General features: G+C 40.6%; 2 protein-coding genes across 2 annotated transcripts; both read left to right on the forward strand.

Annotated features, from left to right (window-relative positions):
* The first annotated feature begins 1,855 nt into the window (after window positions 1-1,855).
* Window positions 1,856-6,461, forward strand: LOC120427292 (mucin-2-like). The gene is made up of 6 exons (XM_039592144.1): window positions 1,856-1,867; window positions 1,936-2,046; window positions 2,111-2,228; window positions 2,288-2,433; window positions 2,488-2,636; window positions 2,696-6,461. Exons 1-6 carry the CDS (start codon window positions 1,856-1,858, stop codon window positions 6,459-6,461), a joined length of 4,302 nt encoding a protein of 1,433 aa, XP_039448078.1.
* Window positions 6,462-17,637: 11,176 nt separating this feature from the next.
* Window positions 17,638-19,516, forward strand: LOC120427295 (CWF19-like protein 1 homolog). The gene is made up of 3 exons (XM_039592149.1): window positions 17,638-17,793; window positions 17,851-18,017; window positions 18,074-19,516. The coding sequence occupies exons 1-3, from the start codon at window positions 17,774-17,776 to the stop codon at window positions 19,486-19,488; spliced, it is 1,602 nt and encodes a 533-aa protein (XP_039448083.1). The 5' UTR covers window positions 17,638-17,773; the 3' UTR covers window positions 19,489-19,516.
* Window positions 19,517-19,523: the final 7 nt, after the last annotated feature.

Below are 19,523 nucleotides of genomic sequence, written 5' to 3' on the forward strand. Positions count from 1 at the left end.
AATTTCGGCCGTTGCAATAAAAAATAGTACTGAACTCGAGAAGCCCAAGGTAGGTGATGAAATGTGAAATTTAATAAGTGTACTTTATTTTAACATACAGTGAAGTATATTTTCGGTCAAAAATCTACAATTATTCCATACATTTCTTAACTCCATTTTCAAATCTAATAAATCATAGCATTTTTTTGTATTTACTAAAGACTTTCTCGATTCTTATTTTTTCTGAAAATAACATGAAGAAAAAATTGTATTTCTTTAACTTTGATAATCACTGTAAATGGTTGTTCTTTTTTATTATTTCAATTCTCATCAAAATGAAACCATTTTACCTTTAAAAAAATATACTGCTTGGTTTAAGGTACGGCATTTTTATAACTTATCCTTACTCATAATAACAACTTTGACATTGACACCAAATCGATCAGAATTTTTTTTGAGGAAGTAAATTGTTTATATTCATGAGGCATTTTTGACCCTAAACAACATTTTCTGACGATTGGGCGATGAAAAATGGCCCCTCTTGTTTGGTGTAAACCATTTCACTTTTCCTGATTTTTTACTAAAATAGATATTGAAATTTGCTGCCAAAGAGACTTTTATATAATGTTGAACTCTCGATTCAATGGCTTACTTAAAATTTTAAGAAAAAAAAACACATTTTTCATCATAAAATGTTTAAAAATAGTTTCAACCCCATTTCCCGTTACTTAACGGTAAAACAAATCAAGCGACACACCATTTTTTATGTACTTTTTGAATCTACGGTAACCCAGGGAGGTAACCGTAGACATTTTGATGTAAATACATAAGGAGCTTGTTGAAAATCTTCATGAATTATCGGAATTTCACGAAAACGTTTTTTGAAGCTTTTATCCCTGAATCTCAATCGTGTATTTTGTTCAAGAAGTTCAGCAACTTTTTAGCATAATAATAACTCCTTTGAGGTTTAATGTGGCAATTTCCACCGTTTTCTTAAATCATGATTTTTTCCATGTCCCAAAAGCTGGTAATTTTCGTCCTTTAAAACCTTTAAACACATTCAAGAGTAAGATTAAATAAAAAATGGCTAGCTTGCGCAGTTGATTTTTTTTTTGTAAAAAGTTGAATAACTTTTTTAAGTGTTTTTTTTTATTTTCTAAGAATTCATAAGCAATACTCAACATAAGCAAAATACAACTGTGCCGAAGACACCAAATCGATCAGAAAATTCCAGTATTTTAAAAGCCTTTTTGTATGTAAAGTAAAAAGTGAATCTTTCCCTGTTCCTGAGGGGAACACCCATGAAGAGTATAGGGGCCGGCATTAACAAAGCAGATTCAGTGACAGTTTATTAATCAACTTAATGTTAACATGTTAAGGTTAATGTTAACATTCCATAGGTTGTCTTGATATGGTCCAGTTTGTGACGATACACTACCTTTCCTTTACTAAGCAATCGAATCCAGAAGAGAAACGATCGCCAGTTGTGTGGGTTCGAGCCGGGATTTGAACCCCGATCTACCGCTTGAGAGGCGGAATCGTTACCACTAAGCTACGTGACTCGGTCACCTCACGCCTTTTTGTATGGACAGTAGCCAAAATTGTATGGAAACTTGTATGCACGAGCTAACGATGCAAATGTGTTCTTTGCCTATAGAAAACGTACAAACAAACAATGTTTCATACAAATCAAAAATTCAAAAAGTAGTAATTGACCGAAGCCTCAGAGACTAACAAGTAATGGCAAAAACAGATAGCTCAAGAAATACAAAATAACAAAATATACAATATTTTGCAGAGATCATGCAGCAAAAACGACTATTTCGACAGAATCAAACAGCGAAGCAAGAACTTTCCTGGAGGCGGACATCTTGTGATGATCGACCATGTACGTTTTTTTTGATCTTTTGAAAAGTATGATAAATTAAATTTTCTAAACCTATGTTACAATAACAGTCTGCCAAGTGTGCCGAAGGCGATCGTGGACTACATAAACTGAAGCGCAACGATATGTACTACGTTTGTCACCCACGTGGTGTCATGATTGGGATGTGTCCCGCTAATATGGTAACTCTTTACCGGGAAAAAAAATCTGATTACATTAATTAACGAATTCTATTTCTGTATTCAGAATTTCTGTGAAGCCAGTCAACGGTGCATCAAACGAGAGGGAAAACCGGCCAAAACGATTAAGGTTTACGACGAATCGGAAAATTGCCACGTGCGAATTCCCAGCTGCAAAGGAGTCGGTAAGTATCAGGTATGGATAGCTTATTAGAGTAGGTAATGTCACAGGCATTTATTACAGGCCGCTTTGCTGTGCCATCAAATCGTTCGTTTTACTTCGACTGCGAGGAGCACAACTACGGTTACTATCAATACGTGTATCGGTGCCCACATGAAACCAAATTCAACCCAGAGCTGAAGCGTTGTACGGCGGAAGCTGGATGCAAAGTTAGTACTAGAATTGATCCAACTTAACAATTTATATGAATTTATTTGTTTCAGAAAAATAAGGACGATTACTTGAATCGATTTGACGACGAGTACTTCCCGAAATGTGTAATGCGAGGACAATTTCGTACGGCTAAGGATTGTAATCTGTACTACCAATGCACTCCGAACTTGGACGGATCCTACTTTCAAATACGATTTGAGTAAGAAGTACTGGAATGAATATAGTTATTGAATATAACCATTTAATTTATTATTTCAGATGTCCTTCATCGATGTACTATGATGTGCAGACTGAACGTTGCCAGCTTCGAGAATCTGAAGAGTGTGAATACGTGCCCCTGCATCAGATTTTGAGAGACTATTCTGCAAAACATAACCTTCCCTGTGTTGCAATACCTCCTACTGAAGCTCCGACAACTGTTGGATGTCCGCCCAAACCAACACCAAATACTACAACTCCTCCATGTCCTCTTAAAAAGACTACCAAAACACCTGTTCCGTGTCCGCCAAAAACGACTTCAACAACTACTACTGCTCCCTGTCCTCCTAATACAACTACGACAACAGCTCCCACTACAACAACTCCTCCATGCGAAGCTGAAACCGATCCAATCACGCTCGGTCCTTTCCGTTTTGAAGCCCGTTTGGCTCAACCAGAAGAACATGAAGATCCGTTAGTTCAGTTCGCATTCATGGATGATCAAGCTGAAACAACGATTCCAACGGAGGAAACAACTCTGAATACCGAACCTAGTACTGAAATGAGCACCACTGTTTCTCCTTCTACTACTACAATTACTACTACGACTATAACGACTACTACTCCTGAGCCAATAGTTGAAACACAACCACCGAGCACTTCAACCACGGATCCTCCAACTACAAGCACTACAATCCCGAGCACGACGACGACAACGACGACCAGAACATGTTGCAAGTTCATTACGGGACCTGACACTATTGATGGAATAAATCCAGATTATTGGCTTGAAGAAAACGAAAGACAAAACACAACTTGCCCACCGATGTCACTCCCATGTAATGAGACTCAAACATCAACAGTTAGCGATAGTACTACCTCGACAACAGGACGTGAGTCAACAACTGAACCACAAAAAAGCCACTTAATCATGCAAGGTCTCATGTTTACAGATCAAACAACTGCCAATGATCAGTTCACTACAAGCGGTGAACCAACAAGTAGTAGTACTGCTGTAACGCAGGATACGGTTTCCACAAGTTCTGATACACAAACAACTAGCTCCGTAACGCAGAGTCCAACGACACCTTTGGGCATGGAAACAACTCTAACAGATTCAGCAACAACTGGTGCAGACTCACAGACAACTGGTTCCGGAACCCAGAGTCCAACGTCACCATCGGACATGGAAACCACGCCTACAGATTCTGGCACCACAAGTTCGGACTCACAAACAACTGCCTCCGGAACTCCAGATCCAACGACACCTTCGGATATGGAAACTACGCCAACGGATTCAGGAACCACAAGCTCGGACTCACAAACAACCGGATCTGTAACTCAAGGTCCAACGACGCCATCGGACATGGAAACCACGCCAACGGATTCAGGAACTACAAGTTCGGACTCACAAACAACTGCCTCAGGAACTCAAGGTCCAACGACACCTTCGGATATAGAAACCACGCCAACGGATTCAGGAACCACAAGCTCGGACTCACAAACAACAGCTTCCGGAACTCAAAGTCCAAAGACACCGTCGGACATGGAAACAACTCCAACAGATTCAGCAACGACTGGGGCAGACTCACAGACAACTGCTTCCGGAACTCAGAGCCCAACGACACCATCGGACATGGAAACCACGCCAACGGATTCTGGAACCACAAGCTCGGACTCACAAACAACAGCTTCCGGAACTCAAGGTCCAACGACACCTTCGGACATGGAAACCACGCCAACGGATTTAGAAACCACAAGCTTGGACTCACAAACAACAGCCGCTGGAACTCAAGGTCCAACGACACCGTCGGACATGGAAACAACTCCAACAGATTCAGCAACGACTGGTGCAGACTCACAGACAACTGCTTCCGGAACTCAGAGCCCAACGACACCATCGGACATGGAAACCACGCCAACGGATTCAGGAACCACAAGCTTGGACTCACAAACAACAGCTTCCGGAACTCAAAGTCCAACGACACCGTCGGACATGGAAACAACTCCAACAGATTCAGCAACGACTGGTGCAGACTCACAGACAACTGCTTCCGGAACTCAGAGCCCAACGACACCATCGGACATGGAAACCACGCCAACGGATTCTGGAATCACAAGCTCGGACTCACAAACATCTGCTTCCGGAACTCAAGATCCAACGACACCTTCGGACATGGAAACCACGCCAACGGATTCAGTAACAAGCTCGGACTCACAAACAACAGCCTCTGGAACTCAAGGTCCAACGACACCGTCGGATTTGGAAACAACTCCAACAGATTCAGCAACGACTGGTGCAGACTCACAGACAACTGCTTCCGGTACTCAGAGCCCAACGACACCATTGGACATGGAAACCACGCCAACTGATTCTGGAACTACAAGCTCAGACTCACAAACGACTGCTTCCGGAACTCAAGATCCAACGACACCTTCGGATATAGAAACCACGCCAACCGATTCAGGAACCACAAGCTCGGGCTCACAAACAACTGCCTCCGGAACTCAAGGTCCAACGACACCACTGGACATGGAAACAACTCCAACGGATTCAGGAACCACAAGCTCGGACTCACAAACGACTGCTTCTGGAACTCAGAGTCCAACGACACCATCGGACATGGAAACCACGCCAACTGATTCTGGAACTACAAGCTCAGACTCACAAACGACTGCTTCTGGAACTCAAGATCCAACGACACCTTTGGATATAGAAACCACGCCAACCGATTCAGGAACTACAAGCTCGGACTCACAAACGACTGCTTCCGGAACTCAGAGTCCAACGACTCCATTGGACATGGAAACCACGCCAACTGATTCTGGAACTCAGGGTCCAACGACACCATCGGATATGGAAACCACGCCTACGGATTTAGGAACCACAAGCTCGGATATACAAACAACCGGATCTGTAACACAGGGTCAAACGACACCGTCGGATATTGAAACCACGCCAACGGATTCAGGAACCACAAGCTCGGACTCACAAACGACTGCTTCCGGAACTCAGAGTCCACCGACTCCATTGGACATGGAAACCACGCCAACTGATTCTGGAACTACAAGCTCGGACTCACAAACGACAACTTCCGGAACACAAGACCCAACGACACCTTCGGAAATAGAAACCACGCCAACCGATTCAGGAACTACAAGCTCGGTCTCACAAACAACAGCCTCCGGAACTCAAGGTTCAACCACACCATCGGATATGGAAACCACAAGCTCGGATACACAAACAACCGGATCTGTAACTCAGGGTCCAACGACACCGTCGGACATGGAAACGACTGCAACAGATTCAGCAACGACTGGTGCAGACTCACAGACAACTGGTTCCGGAACTCAAGATCCAACGACACCATCGGATATGGAATCCACGCCAGCAACGCCAACACCGGATTCTATTTCAACAACTCAGGCTGAAACAGGAACAACCTCATCTGACTCATTTACCAGTAGTTTCATAACTCCGGCTAGCACAACGACTTGTGATCCTAACGGGATAGAGTTCCCGCTTTCGCAAGAGGTGTTCCCTCCCAATGAAGAAGGTACGATTGTTCCGGACATAGACGAAGTGTCTCCTACCGAGAATCCTGTTCGCTGCGTTCTTCCTGGCGATGGACAAATTAACTGCAACGGCGCCCAAGGTACCGCTGGGGGCAAGATGGTTATACCAGGATATATCATCCGACTAAGGCAGAAAACGCGGCCAGGATTAACTCCTAATCCGGGCTTCGATGCCAACATTAAGCTGAGATTGAAGTACCCGCACTCTTACCGCTTCGAAGCGTTCGCGAGGGGGCCGGCCAAATGTTGAAGTCATGGTTAAAGTTCAGATTGGTAATTTAGAAGCTGTGGATGGTTTTGTAGAAATATAGAATTAAGACTGCAATTTAATTATGCTAAGATTAAATTCAATGTTTTTGCTAGTGATGACAACGCCTCACTTTTGAAATCCGTGGTGATTTCTCTTGGATATTTATATTGAAAAAATATTTCCTTAAAACTTTTTCGAGGTCTTGGACCATGAATGCCGTTGTTCCAAACAAAAAAACAAATTAAAAAATGAAAAGCAACAGGCAGACAGTTTTCATCTTTTTAATTCATCCTGAGCTCATTCCATAACCAAACCATAATCTAATCTAATCTAATCTAATCTAACCCTAGCGCAGCCAGTCTTTCGAGGGCATCCTGGAGAATGCCTTAGGTTGATTGACGCCTAGCATCTTCTTTTCATTATTAACAATTGCAGTGACCCAATGCAATAAATTGCTTTGAAACATCACAAACGTTAAAGCGGCCAGGCCAACTGCGTAAAGTTTACCGCAAAGATGATTCATTGAAGTGGATTGAGTTTGAGCACGAATGTTCAAACAACAACACAATTCTGAATCTACAGGGGAGGAAGAAACGTGGGGATCCCCCGCTCACGTTCCTGTTTGTTTAAGCAATAAATCGTTGGGAGCCACCATGCTAAGAAGTTTTGGTGCTCCGGGACCCTCTGGGATGGGACATTGTATTTCCACAAATGCCCAGGACACTATTTGCCGTGGTTCTAGCGCCACAACTTGCTCACTGTTGAAGAAAATATTGGAAAAGTATTATTCAGAAAACACAATGCAAAGCTCTCGAAACTATTCCTACTTTAATCGACGCAGACTTAGTGTTTGGATTACAGAATACAAAAAGATCAATAACTAGAAATATATCTGGTTTATATGTACAATTCTATTTTAAAGTCATTAGAGTGAAAGGAGTCTGAAGAGTTTAAAATAAAATTTATAAAATTTATAATACTTACCTTATAAAATCACTCATGCGCTAAAACGGAATTAGCCTACCTCAAATTCAATGTTCCTTGGTCAAACCTCTCCCGCTAATGCTAGGTGCTCCCGCTCTCGCTAGTCAAATCCGTGGTGTCTCTGTATATGTGTGCACAGCAACGAACACATGTCGACTAGAGAGCCTGGAGCTTATTAGAGAACGGACATCTCAAACCAAAAGTACCAATCGAAGCACGAGAACTGTCAAACGGAGGTACCAATCGAGCATAAGACAAAGGATTTTGCTCGATTGGTACCTCCGTCTGACAGTTCTCGTGCTTCGATTGGTACTTTTGGTTTGAGATGTCCGTTCTCTAATAAGCTCTAGGCTCTCTAATGTCGACTCGTCAGCCACCCACCATCGAAACGAGCGCCGGTCGACACAAAAAGAGAGTCTCCCTTCATCTCCCGCAACCTTCGCACGTACACAGACGATTTCCTCCAATCACCAACTTCCCTCATTACGGCTCTCACTGTCGGTGCAAAACTGCAACCCAGGTGTTAGCGGAAGACTGGCAAGCCACTTTTCGCAAAACCTCACTAAAATATAAACTTTTCAGATTTTTTCCAAAAGCCAACGTATAACACTTTGGAATCACACGCGAACAGTTTCTGGCCTTGAGCGAAGACTTTTCTCTCGCGTCGAACACATTCGCTCTTTTGTTTTCCTCTCTTTCTCTTTTCAAGTCAACTGTCATCAAAAGCAAAGGATGGCCAAGATTTTCCTCGATTTCGATGCAACGAAAAACACTGTAATTTGCAAAATATTTGCAAAACTCCACCATATTCGTAGTCCGCTGTTCAAAACGAATCAATTAACACTAATTTCACTTCTTAAATCGAATAAACAACACGAATATTTGCGATGTTCCGCGGAGCTACCGGGTGACGCGATTTGCTCACAGAAGCCCGACTCTTTTTCCGCTCATTCCATAACCAAACCATAATGTTATAATGACGAGTTTAAACTGTTGATTCGAAATCATTGCATTATTCAAAAAGTAAATATAAGTAGTTAGTTGTATTGCACACTTTGCACCAAATTCTCCACCCTTGCAAATCATAACTGCATACCAAATATTGCGGATTTCAGAGATTTTTAGACAATCGTGCAATTTGTGGAAAGCTCTCCAACAAAGTGCACACCTCAAACTACAGCAGAAAAAAACTATCCAAGCCACACACCCTAGTTTGAAACTGTTCTAAAGTGGTCGAAAGCAACAAAGCTCAGTCGAGACACGCACCACTCTAGGCGAAAGGGGGGGAGAAGGGGTAGGATTTCAAGTGTGCAAATATTTGGTGTGCAGTTATGATTTGCAAGGGTGGAGAATTTGGTGCAAAGTGTGCAATATTTGCACACTTGAAATCCTACCCCTTCTCTCCCCCTTTCGCCTAGAGTGGTGCGTGTCTCGACTGAGCTTTGTTGCTTTCGACCACTTTAGAACAGTTTCAAACTAGGGTGTGTGGCTTGGATAGTTTTTTTCTGCTGTAGTTTGAGGTGTGCCCCGGTCGGAAAAAATCGGCTAAATTTGAGTGTCTGGCGCAGGCGGACGTTTGTCGTGCAGTTCAGACACACTTGGCACATTTCTTTTAGCCAGGTTTGGCGTGACGCCCGACGAATCTGGCGAAAATCTGGCGGGATAACTCACAGCTGTCTGGCAGAAAAACCAATCGGTTCAATCGCCCAGACGGAAACGGGGGGCGCCTGGCGGGCGTTTTGTCTTGGGCGCTGCGCAAGACGTCTGGCAGATTTTCCCCCCGACTGGCCCAAGATTTTCGCCAGAATTCTGGCGAATATGCAACAAACCGGTCGTGCACGATTGAGGCGAACGAACCGTTTCGACCGATTCAATCGGTTATGCGTTTTGACAGATGGGTTTTGCCAGACACACGCCAGATTTTGCGCCAGATTTTCGCACGACTGCGGACAATAGAGCAGCACAAATCTGGCAAAAAATCGGACGTATTTCGTGGATTGATTTTCTTCTTGGTTTTCTTCTTTTTAAAACTATTTTCTGTAATAAGCAAGTTTCTACAAAATAAAATAAATTTAGATACTCTCAGAGTAACAATTAAACTTTATTAATTTCTAAATATTACGTTAAAATAGGGTCAACAAATAAGCCGGAGGCGGGGTCTTAAGTTTGTCAATCCCGGATGTGCGGAACGTCCTCCTCCTCGCCTCTTCCGGCAGGTTCAGCAGACCGTCACCGGCAGACACTCCAGCTTTTCTTCGTCTAAAGTCCCGTATGTGCGGACCGTCCTTCTCCTCGCCTCTTCCGGCAGGTTCAGCTTTCCGAGGGGGGCGAGGAGATGTTCTTGAAATCGGATTCAGGATCTGCAAAAAAGGAATCGTCTTCCTCGCCTCTTCCCGCAGGTTCAGCAGCAGCCCGAAGTGGTCGTCCGTCGCCGGTGAACTCTCCAGCATTCCTTGAACTCCTCCAAGGTCCCGGATGTGCGGACCGTCCTCCGCCTTGCCTCTTCCGACAGGTTCAGTAGCAGTCCGAGGTGGGGGACCGTCGCCGGTGGACTCTCTAGCATTCCCTGAACTCGTCCAAGGTCCCAGATGTGCGGACCGTCCTCCTCCTCGCCTCTTCCGACAAGTTCAGCTTTTCGAGGAAGGAGGATGTTCTTGAAATCGGATTCTGGATCTACGAAAAGGTAGCGCATTAATTAAACTTTTAGTTAGATTATTTTGGAATAACGAATTGTACTCACAGGTTCTTGAAGGCGGCCACGGTCCCGGTTTTGCGGACCATCTTCTTCATCTCCTCTTCCGGCAGGTTCAGCAGCAGCCGGAGGTGGGGGACCGTCGCCGGTGGACTCTCAAGTATTCCGCGAACTCGTCCAAATGCGGATGTGCGGACCGTCCTCCTCCTCGCCTTTTCCCGCAGGTTCAGAAGCAACCCGAGGTGGCCGTCCGTTGCCGGTGGACTCTCCAGCATTCTGTGAACTCGTCCAAGGTCCCGGATGTGCGGACCGTCCTCTTCCTCGCCTCTTCCGACAGGTTCAGTAGCAGTTCGAGATGGGGGACCGTCGCCGGTGGACTCTCCAGCATTCCTTGAACTCGTCCAAGGTCCCGGATGTTCGGACCTCCTCCCGGCAGGTTCAGCAGCAGCCCGAGGTGTTGGGCCCTCCTCGATGGATTCTTGAACCTCACCTCTTCTTGCAGGTTCAGTAGCAGCCGGAGGTGGTCGACCGTTGCCGGCGGATTCTTGAGCTTTCCAAGGGGGCAAAAGTCATATTCTTGAAATCGGTCTCGGTCCCGGCTGTGCGGACCATCTCCTTCCAGCAGGTTCAGTTCAGACATGTTCTTGAAATCGGCCACGCTTTGAAACGGATTCAGCAGCATCCAGAGTTGAGCTCCTACTTCTGGATCTGCGAAAAGGGAACTGATTAATAAAAATGTATAGATTAGTTACAAATTATGCATTATACTCACAGGTTCTTGAAATCGGCCACGGTATCGGCTGAGCGACCAGTCCTCCTCTCCTCTTCTAGCAGGTTCAGCAGCAGGCCGAGGTGATTGACCGTCGCTGGTGGATTCTTCAGCTTTTCTCGAACTCGGCCACGATACCTGCTGTGCGGACCATTTCTTTCGTATCCTCTTCCGGAAGGTTCAGCGGCAGCCTGAGGTGGCTGACCGTCACCGTCATTTTCATAAGCTTTTTTAAAATCGGTTACGGTCCCGGCGTTGCGGATCATCTCCATCTTCGTCTATTCCGGCTGGCCGAGGTGGTCGACCGTCGCCGGCGGAATCTTAAGCTTTTCAAAGGAGGCCAAAGAGATGTTCTAGAAATCGGTCACGCTTTTCAACGGATTTAGCAGCATCCCTGGTTGAGCTCCGAGTCGGCCTCCGACTTCTGGATCTGGAAATGGAAACTGATTAAAAAGTTGAAAATTCAATTTAAGAAAAAATCTTTTTAATTCATCATTCTAAACTTTTAAAATGTTATAATTTAAAAATTATAAAACCCCAACATTCTAACATTATCAAATTTAAAAATTGTGAAATTCAACAATTCTAAAACTTAACAGTGTCCAAATTTAAAAAAACGCAAAAATTGAAAAAAAAATTTAAATTATAAATTTATAAAGTTCTGTAATTAAAAAAATCTTCAATTCTTATACCAAAACTCAAAAAATTATAAAACTCTAAAAAACAAAATAACAAAAAATGTCTAACATTCAAATTGCTAAATGTTGAATTTATTAAAACAAAAGCTCAAAAAACCCAAAAATGAAATATTTTAAAATTTGTAACATTCTTAAATACTATTATTCTAAAATTTGAGAATTCTGAAATAATCAAATATCAAATTCAAGAATTCTAAAACTTTTTGTGTATTTCTTAAACTCTATAATTTTTAAATTCTTAATTACCAAAACTCTTAAATCTTTCTAATTTTTAAATAGTTAAAATTTTCAATTCTAAAACATTTCAATAATAGAATTCTAAAAAATCAAAAAAAAATCTTAAAATCTTAAGGCCGTTGCAAATATTTTTCAAAGTTTATGTCCCTCGGCTCTGACCAAAGGGGGGCAAAAAAATAAAAAAATATAAAAATTGAAATTACAAGCCTAGGTTTTAACATTTGGATGAAAAAAGTGTTTTAAAATGCTTTTTACAGGCGTACAGTTGCTTTCCAATCATTAGTTTTGAAAATATCAGGGTATTGACGGAATTTTTTTTTCCCCAAAAAAAAAATTTTTGTGGACTGTACATTGGTATTTCATGAAAATTTAAAATGTTTTCAAAGGAGTTCAAACATGCTAAATATGATTATAAACGCGGAAAAATGCATTTTGACTGGTTTTCAGTTGGTTAAACTGTAATTTTCATAAAAATTTTGAAGTTTTTCGAAAAAAAAATTTTTTTGCCCCCTTGTTTTTCAGGCCAACTTTGAAGGGGGGGGGGGGGGAGGGGGGGTTGACATAAACTTTGAAAAATATTTGCAACGGCCTAAATATTAAAACACGAAAATCGAAAAAAACCAAAATTCTAAAAATTAAAAATATTCAAAAAAAAACCTTGAATTCTGAAAAACTCAAATTCTTTTATTCCTAATTTCTAAAATTCTAAAATTATTAAATTCTAAAATGCTGTAATTCTTGAACTACAAAATAAAAAATACCAACCTATTCTAAAATACTCAAATTCTTAATCCTAAATTCAAAAAAATCTACGATTTAAGAATTCTAGAATTTAAAAATTCTTTAATACTATAAATTCTGTTATTCTTTTATGCCAAAACTGTAAAATTCTGATGTTCCAAAAATCTTAAATTCTAGTATATAAAGACTTTTCATACTTTAAAAATTCTAGAAATGTATATAAATTAAAGAATTCTGAAGCTTTTAAATTCTGTAATTCAAAAACTTTACAAATCTTATATTTTTTAATACAAATACTCTAAAATATCTTAAATTCTAGTATTTTGAAATCCTATAAAATCAAAATTCTTCAAATTTTAAAATTCTAGAATATCAATATTCGAAACATTGTTAAATTCTGAAATTTCAAAAGATCTTAAATTTTTTAATTGTTAAATTCTAAAATATTAAATTTGGAAAAAAATCTAGAGTTTTACAAATCTAATTCTAAAAGTAAAAAAAAAACTAAATACAAAAATTCTGAAATTTTATGACAATTTTTTTTCAATCATGCTGTTTTCGTGGGGAATTTTTGTAAATATAATTCAAATATTAACAAACAAATTTTTTAGGTAAATTTCAAATTAAAGAATTCAAGAATCCTGAAATATAAAAACAAAAAACATTTTAAAATACAAAAATTCTGGTTTTATAAAAAAAAATTCTAACTTGTTTTAATCTTACAATTTAATTATAAAATCCCTGATTCGAAAATAAAAATTACAGAATCCCAATAATTCCAGAATTCTTAAATAAAAAAATCAAAAAACCCTCATTTATAATTTAATTTTTCTGAAATTTCAAATATCAAAAAACATAAGATTATTTTTTGTTAGTTTAACAAATGAAAAAAATCAGAGACACTAATTTTAAAAATTCTAAAATGTAAAAATTCTATAATTCTGAAATTTAAAAACTGTAGAATACAGAAATAAAAAAAATGCTTTGATACAAGATTATTTTATTGACTCTGGAATTCAAAAATCTTTAAATATAAAAATACAAAAAAAAATTATTTAAAAAAAAATTCTGTAAAAAAAATTTAAAAAAAAATCCAGATTTATTAAATTCTAACATTCTCAACTCCTAAAATTCTTCAATCCTAAGAAATCTAAAATTCTTAAATCTTAAAATTTTAAATTTTAAAATTTCATCTAGCATCCTAAACTTTAAAAATAAAAATTACAGAAGTCACAAATTCCAAAATACAAAATCTCCAACTTCTAAAATTTACTAAATTATTTATTTTTATTTTGTAAAATTTTAAAATTCTCAAATACGAAAAATCAAAAATTATATGATTCTTAATAGGGTCCAAATACCCATTGTAAATTTTTATGAACAGCAGTAAAAAACACGATTAAAAACCATTTCTGATCACTTTTTTCATTTTAATGCATAAAAATAAATTGACAAGACAACATTTTTTCGATGGATCAGCTGGATGGAACGAGCTGTCAAGTAGGACCTTTTCTGTCAAGAAGAACCGCGAAGTTATTTTTTTTAAATTGATTTAAAAATCCATTTTAAATCCTTTACGGTTATACAAAGGGTCATTATACTCAGAAAAATAGCTTTATCGTTGTAAACAATAATATCACACAATTAAGCTTAATTGTTAAACCCAATTGTTTGATAACTGAAATTCTTTAATTCATTTATATTAATGAACAGAATCCCAAAAATAAAAATAAAACCGAAAAAAACTGAGTTCATAGTTCAAAATTTTATTTTTTTTATATTAAAAAAAACGTGAATATTTAACAATTCTAAAATTCTGAGGTATAAATTAAAAATATTCTATAATACAAAAAATCATTAAGAGCGAGTTTTTCACCAATGTGTAACAGGTCGTATCGAGGTGCTCCGATTTAGATTTAGAATTTGATTTAAAAAATAATTAAATAAAACATTTTTGAAAAAAGAAATAGATCTTATTTACCCTTTGATCAATACGTCAAATGCTGTATCAAGTAGCCGAAAACCTGTTTTACCCCTAATCCAACAAATTGTTAAAAAATATTTTAATTCATTCTAAATGGCAATTTTTCCAATCAAATTTAAAACTCCAATACTTCTAACTTACGTGAAATTGTCCAAGGATTTCGAATATGACAAAATTGAGACCAAAAAGTGCCGCTATGGCGGTCTACAGGGCAAAAACTAACGTTGTAAAATGTTTGTTCTAGAAAAATCGAAAAACTATGAGAAAAACTGCGATTGGCCAAAAAGTTAACACCGTAGGCTTATAGTCCATGTAATTACCTATCTTTTGACCTATGGGAGTATGGGTGTTGGAGGCTGTTGCAAAAAGATATTAAGGTTTAAAAAAAACAATTTTTGACAGTAATTTGCAAAAGCTAAGAGAAAAAGTCAAACCAATCCTGGATGTCTATGGCACATTTTGAAGTGCTTCAAAAGGCCTTTCGAATGCATCTAAGAGAGTTGGAATTGATGAAGTTTTACGGAAATGCGAGCAATTTTAAGATTTTCTAGGTTTTTTCGACCTCAAACTTCAAAGCCCGTTTTACCCCACTTCCCTTTGTCGTAGAGGGCTCATATTTGGCATGAGTTCATCTCATGTATAGACAAACAAACGCTGAAAGTTTCATCCAAATCGGAGCACCTCGATACGACGTCTAGAACAAACCGAGCAATATTTACAAATACTGCCTCTTAAATGCTATAAATTAAGTTTTTTTATATTTTTTCCGTAAGTCAACCGTGAGTCTAAAATTCTTGAATATGAAAATTCAAATTATTTCAAAACAATAAATATTGGTAAATGATAAAATTAGAAAATTCGTCACAAGCTTAGCAAAGGCGACCTTCATACTCTTAATGGGTCATGGGAAAAAATACATTGCTTAGAAATTTGAAATAAAAAAACTAATTTAAAAAAAAAATCTGAAATACAAAAAAAATCCAAATATTCTAAAATTCATATTTTTTCTGAAATTAGGACATTCAAAAACATAAAAATTCTTAAATACATAAACTTTAATTTTATTGTTGTGAAATTTTAAAATACAACAAATATTTTTTTATTTAATTCTAACATTCTTAGATGCAAAAAATAAAATAATTAAATGCATAAATTCAAAATATCTAAACTGACAGAATCCTGAAATTTCAAAATTCATAAAAACAAAAATTCAAAAACGCAAATTTCTATTTTTTTGGATTTTGCATTTTTAAAGAATTGAGTATAATAATTCAAAATATTATAAAATATTAAAAAAAAATAATGTTATAAGGAAAATAAAAAAAAACGAAATTCTAAAATTCAGAAATATAATTTAAAAAAATCTAAATGGATTTTTTTTTAAAATTAATTAAATAATTAATGTTTTAAGGAAAAATAAAAAAATCGAAATTGTAAAATTCAGAAATAAAATTAAAAAAAATCTAAATGGAAAATTTTTAAAATTCTATGATTCTAAATTTCATGAATTCTATATTTCGTTCGAAGTAGTGAAATCTGCAGCTCCTCCAAATGGACGAAGGAACCTGTCGTGGCTAACAAAGATGTGGCCGTAATGACGGGATGGCGGGGGAGGAGCTACTCGGAGGATGTAATCGGGGTAACGATTTGCCACTTGACGGGGTTGGAGAGGTGGCCAAGGAACAAGAGCGATGGGTTAGATTGAGCATCGGATGGCGAACGACGGTTGGAGATTCCGGACAATCCGACAAAAGTATGGCACTCAAGGCGAGGACAACATGCCAGAGCAGAAAACGATCAATCAGGTCGATCCAAACTCACACCAGCGGCATTCCGGTGCACGTTCAAAGTGGCCAGCTCCCGTGGGCCGTCAGCGTTCGCCTCGAGCACGCCTATGGGTGGACCGCTTCGCACGCAAGAAAAACACCAGCCTGACCTAACCCAAAAATCGATTCGGCGGAAACCGTATGTAGGATTCCGCAGAATTACGGTTCGATATTTCCTTGCTTGGTTCACTTACCGTTTTCCACCGCGGCCCGCGATGCAAGCTGGACAAGTGCCCCATCATTAGCAAAAGAAAAATGCGTGGCTTGCCACGAACAGTACGATTTCCGGCACGGTTCACTCACGGACAAGGCACATTTATGCGGGGTACGGATCGTTTGGGCACGGGCACGTTTGGAGGACAAGAACGGTCGGACCGGTTACGAAAAACAAGCGGACACGACGCACGGAACGGAATTAAGTCCGTCTTTTTCAAACCGAAAATTCCACGCGGACTCGACGAGCACAAAGACAGAATGAAAAATGACAAATGACAGTTGCAAAATACACTAGTGTGTGTGAAGCGAATTTTCGCCGATATTTTTCTGAGAAAACCGCAAAAACACACCCAGGTCCCAAACCAACCAAGGACACGAACCCAACATAAATAAATAGTGTCTTGAATTACCCCCGACAAACGTCCGCCGCCGCCAGACGCAAGATGTTCTGCCGTCTGGGCGGTTGAACCGTGCACGACCGGTTTGTTGCATACTCACCAGAGGGCTTTTGTTAATTTGATTCGGTTAACCGCGGTGGATTTTCTTGAAATAATTCGAACTGTCAAAAATCCACCAAAGGATCTACCGGTGGATACTTTTCTACCACAGTTTTTTGTGTGATCAATGTGGTAGATGTTTTGGTGGATTTTTGACAGTTCGAATTATTTCAAGAAAATCCACCGCGGTTAACCAAATCAAATTAACAAAAGCCCTCAGCAGAATTCTGGCAACATTCTTGGGCCAGTTGGGGGAAAAATCAGCCAGACGTCTTGCGCAGCTAAGTGCAGCGCCCAAGACAAAACGCCCGCCAGGCGCCCCCCGTTTCCGTCTGGGTTGGAGAGCTGCACGATTGTCTAAAAATCTCTGAAATCCGCAGTATAAAATGGAAAATTATCAGATCCTCTTTTCTTTTTCATTTCACGAACCCCCTAAAATTGAGTGAAATATTATCCACTTGTCCAAAACATACGCAAAAACTTGCCAACCAAAAATAAGCGTGCACGATTGAAAGCAGTCGAATCTGTCACCACCTTTGCTATCTTGGGTTGTTTTGTTTACGATTTTGTTTACTCTCCTCACAACGTTCACACACGGTCACGCAGTCGATTCGAATCCAGCAGATTCCGTTCATTCCGGATAGAGTTCCTTCCGATTTCGCGGAATTATGGACAGCAAACAGAAAATGTAAGTTTTGATCACTTAAAAGAGCTAATATGGTTAAATTTTTGTCTGTGTTTGCAGCCTAATCGTGGGCGACGTGAACGGCAAGTTCAGCGCGTTTTTCGCGCGCATTGAAAATGTAAACAAAAAGACCGGTCCGTTCGACTTGGTTCTTTGCGTGGGCAGTTTCTTCGGTCCGTGTCCAGAGCTGACCGTGCTTGAGGAGTTTAAGGCTGGTCGTAAAAGTGGTGAGTGATTTGGCTTTTGGGGCAAATTGTTTTTGATTGATGAGCTTGCTTTTTAGTTGCCATTCCGGTTTACATTCTGGGTCCTGTGGATGAGGCGTCGGCCAAAAATTTTAGCACCCTCACGGAAGGCGACATCTGTCAGAATCTGAGCTACCTCGGCAAACGAGGTATCTTCAGCACATCTAGCGGCCTGAAGATTGCTTATGTGAGTGGCCTGGAAGTGGAAGGAAGCTCGGCCAGCGGGAAAGTTCCGGATTGGAAGTTTACTAAAGAGGACGCGGTGGCCGTGCGCGATTCCTGCTTCGCGAGCAAGTCCAACATGGGCGATTACCGCGGGGTGGACCTGCTGCTTACGTCCCAGTGGCCAGCGCATGTCAAGGAGGACGTCCGCAACGGTTCCAAGGCGGTTGCTTGGTTGGCCGATGCCGTCAAGCCGCGGTACCACGTGTGCGGCCTGAACGGAGAGTACTACGAACCGCCTCCGTATCGGAGCAAAACCGACAAAAACACGCAAATGGAGTTGGCCACCCGTTTTATCGGACTGGGCGAGTTTGCCAATCCGGAAAAGAAGAAAAACATCTACGCGTTGAACGTGACGCCGGTGGAGAAGATGCGGATCATCGAACTGATTCAGAAAACTACCGACGAAACACCTTCGCCGTACACCGAGCTGAATCTGAGCGAGGACGGCAACGCGACTAAAGAAGACCGCGGAAATCAATACTTTTACGACATGAACAACAGCTACGACGACAACCGGGGCCAGAAGCGTCGCAGCCAGGGCAATCGAGGCATCAGCGGCAACCAAAACGACCAGAAACGCCAACGACCAACCTTCGACCAGGAAAAGTGCTGGTTCTGTCTATCGTCCGGTTCGATCGAAAAGCACCTGATCATTGCGGTCGGCGAACACTTCTACCTCGCACTCGCCAAAGGTCCAGTCAACGAAACCCACATTTTGATCCTGTCCATCACCCACATCCAAAACGCGTCCCTTCTCTCCCCCGAACAGTGGGCCGAACTGAACAAGTTCAAACTCGCCCTCACCCAGTTCTTCAAGGACCGCGAAGAGACCATCTTCCTCTACGAGCGGAACTACAAAACCGGTCACCTCCAGATCAACGCCATCGGCGTCGACAACAACGTCGCGTGGAAAATCAAGCACGTGCTCGAGGATAAATCGGAAGAGCACGGCATCAAGCTGGAAACGATGCCAAAACCAGCTTCCCCCTCCGAACTTCCCCAAAAGACGCCCTACTTCGTAGCGGAACTCCCCGACGAAACCATCATGTTCACCAAGCAGATGAAGAACTTCCCGCTGCACTTTGGGCGCGAGATAATCTGCGCGGACAATCTGCTCAACTGCGAGGAGAAGATCGACTGGCGGCAGTGCAACCTGGACCGGGACGAGGAGGACACGATGGCGAAGCGGTTCCGCGAGAGCTACAAGCCGTACGATTTCACACTTTGAGGCGGCGCGGCGGCTAGCTGAATTGAATTAGTTTG

This window comes from Culex pipiens, chromosome 3, assembly GCF_016801865.2.
Source record: "Culex pipiens pallens isolate TS chromosome 3, TS_CPP_V2, whole genome shotgun sequence".
In the NCBI taxonomy this organism is placed as follows: Eukaryota; Metazoa; Arthropoda; class Insecta; order Diptera; family Culicidae; genus Culex; species Culex pipiens.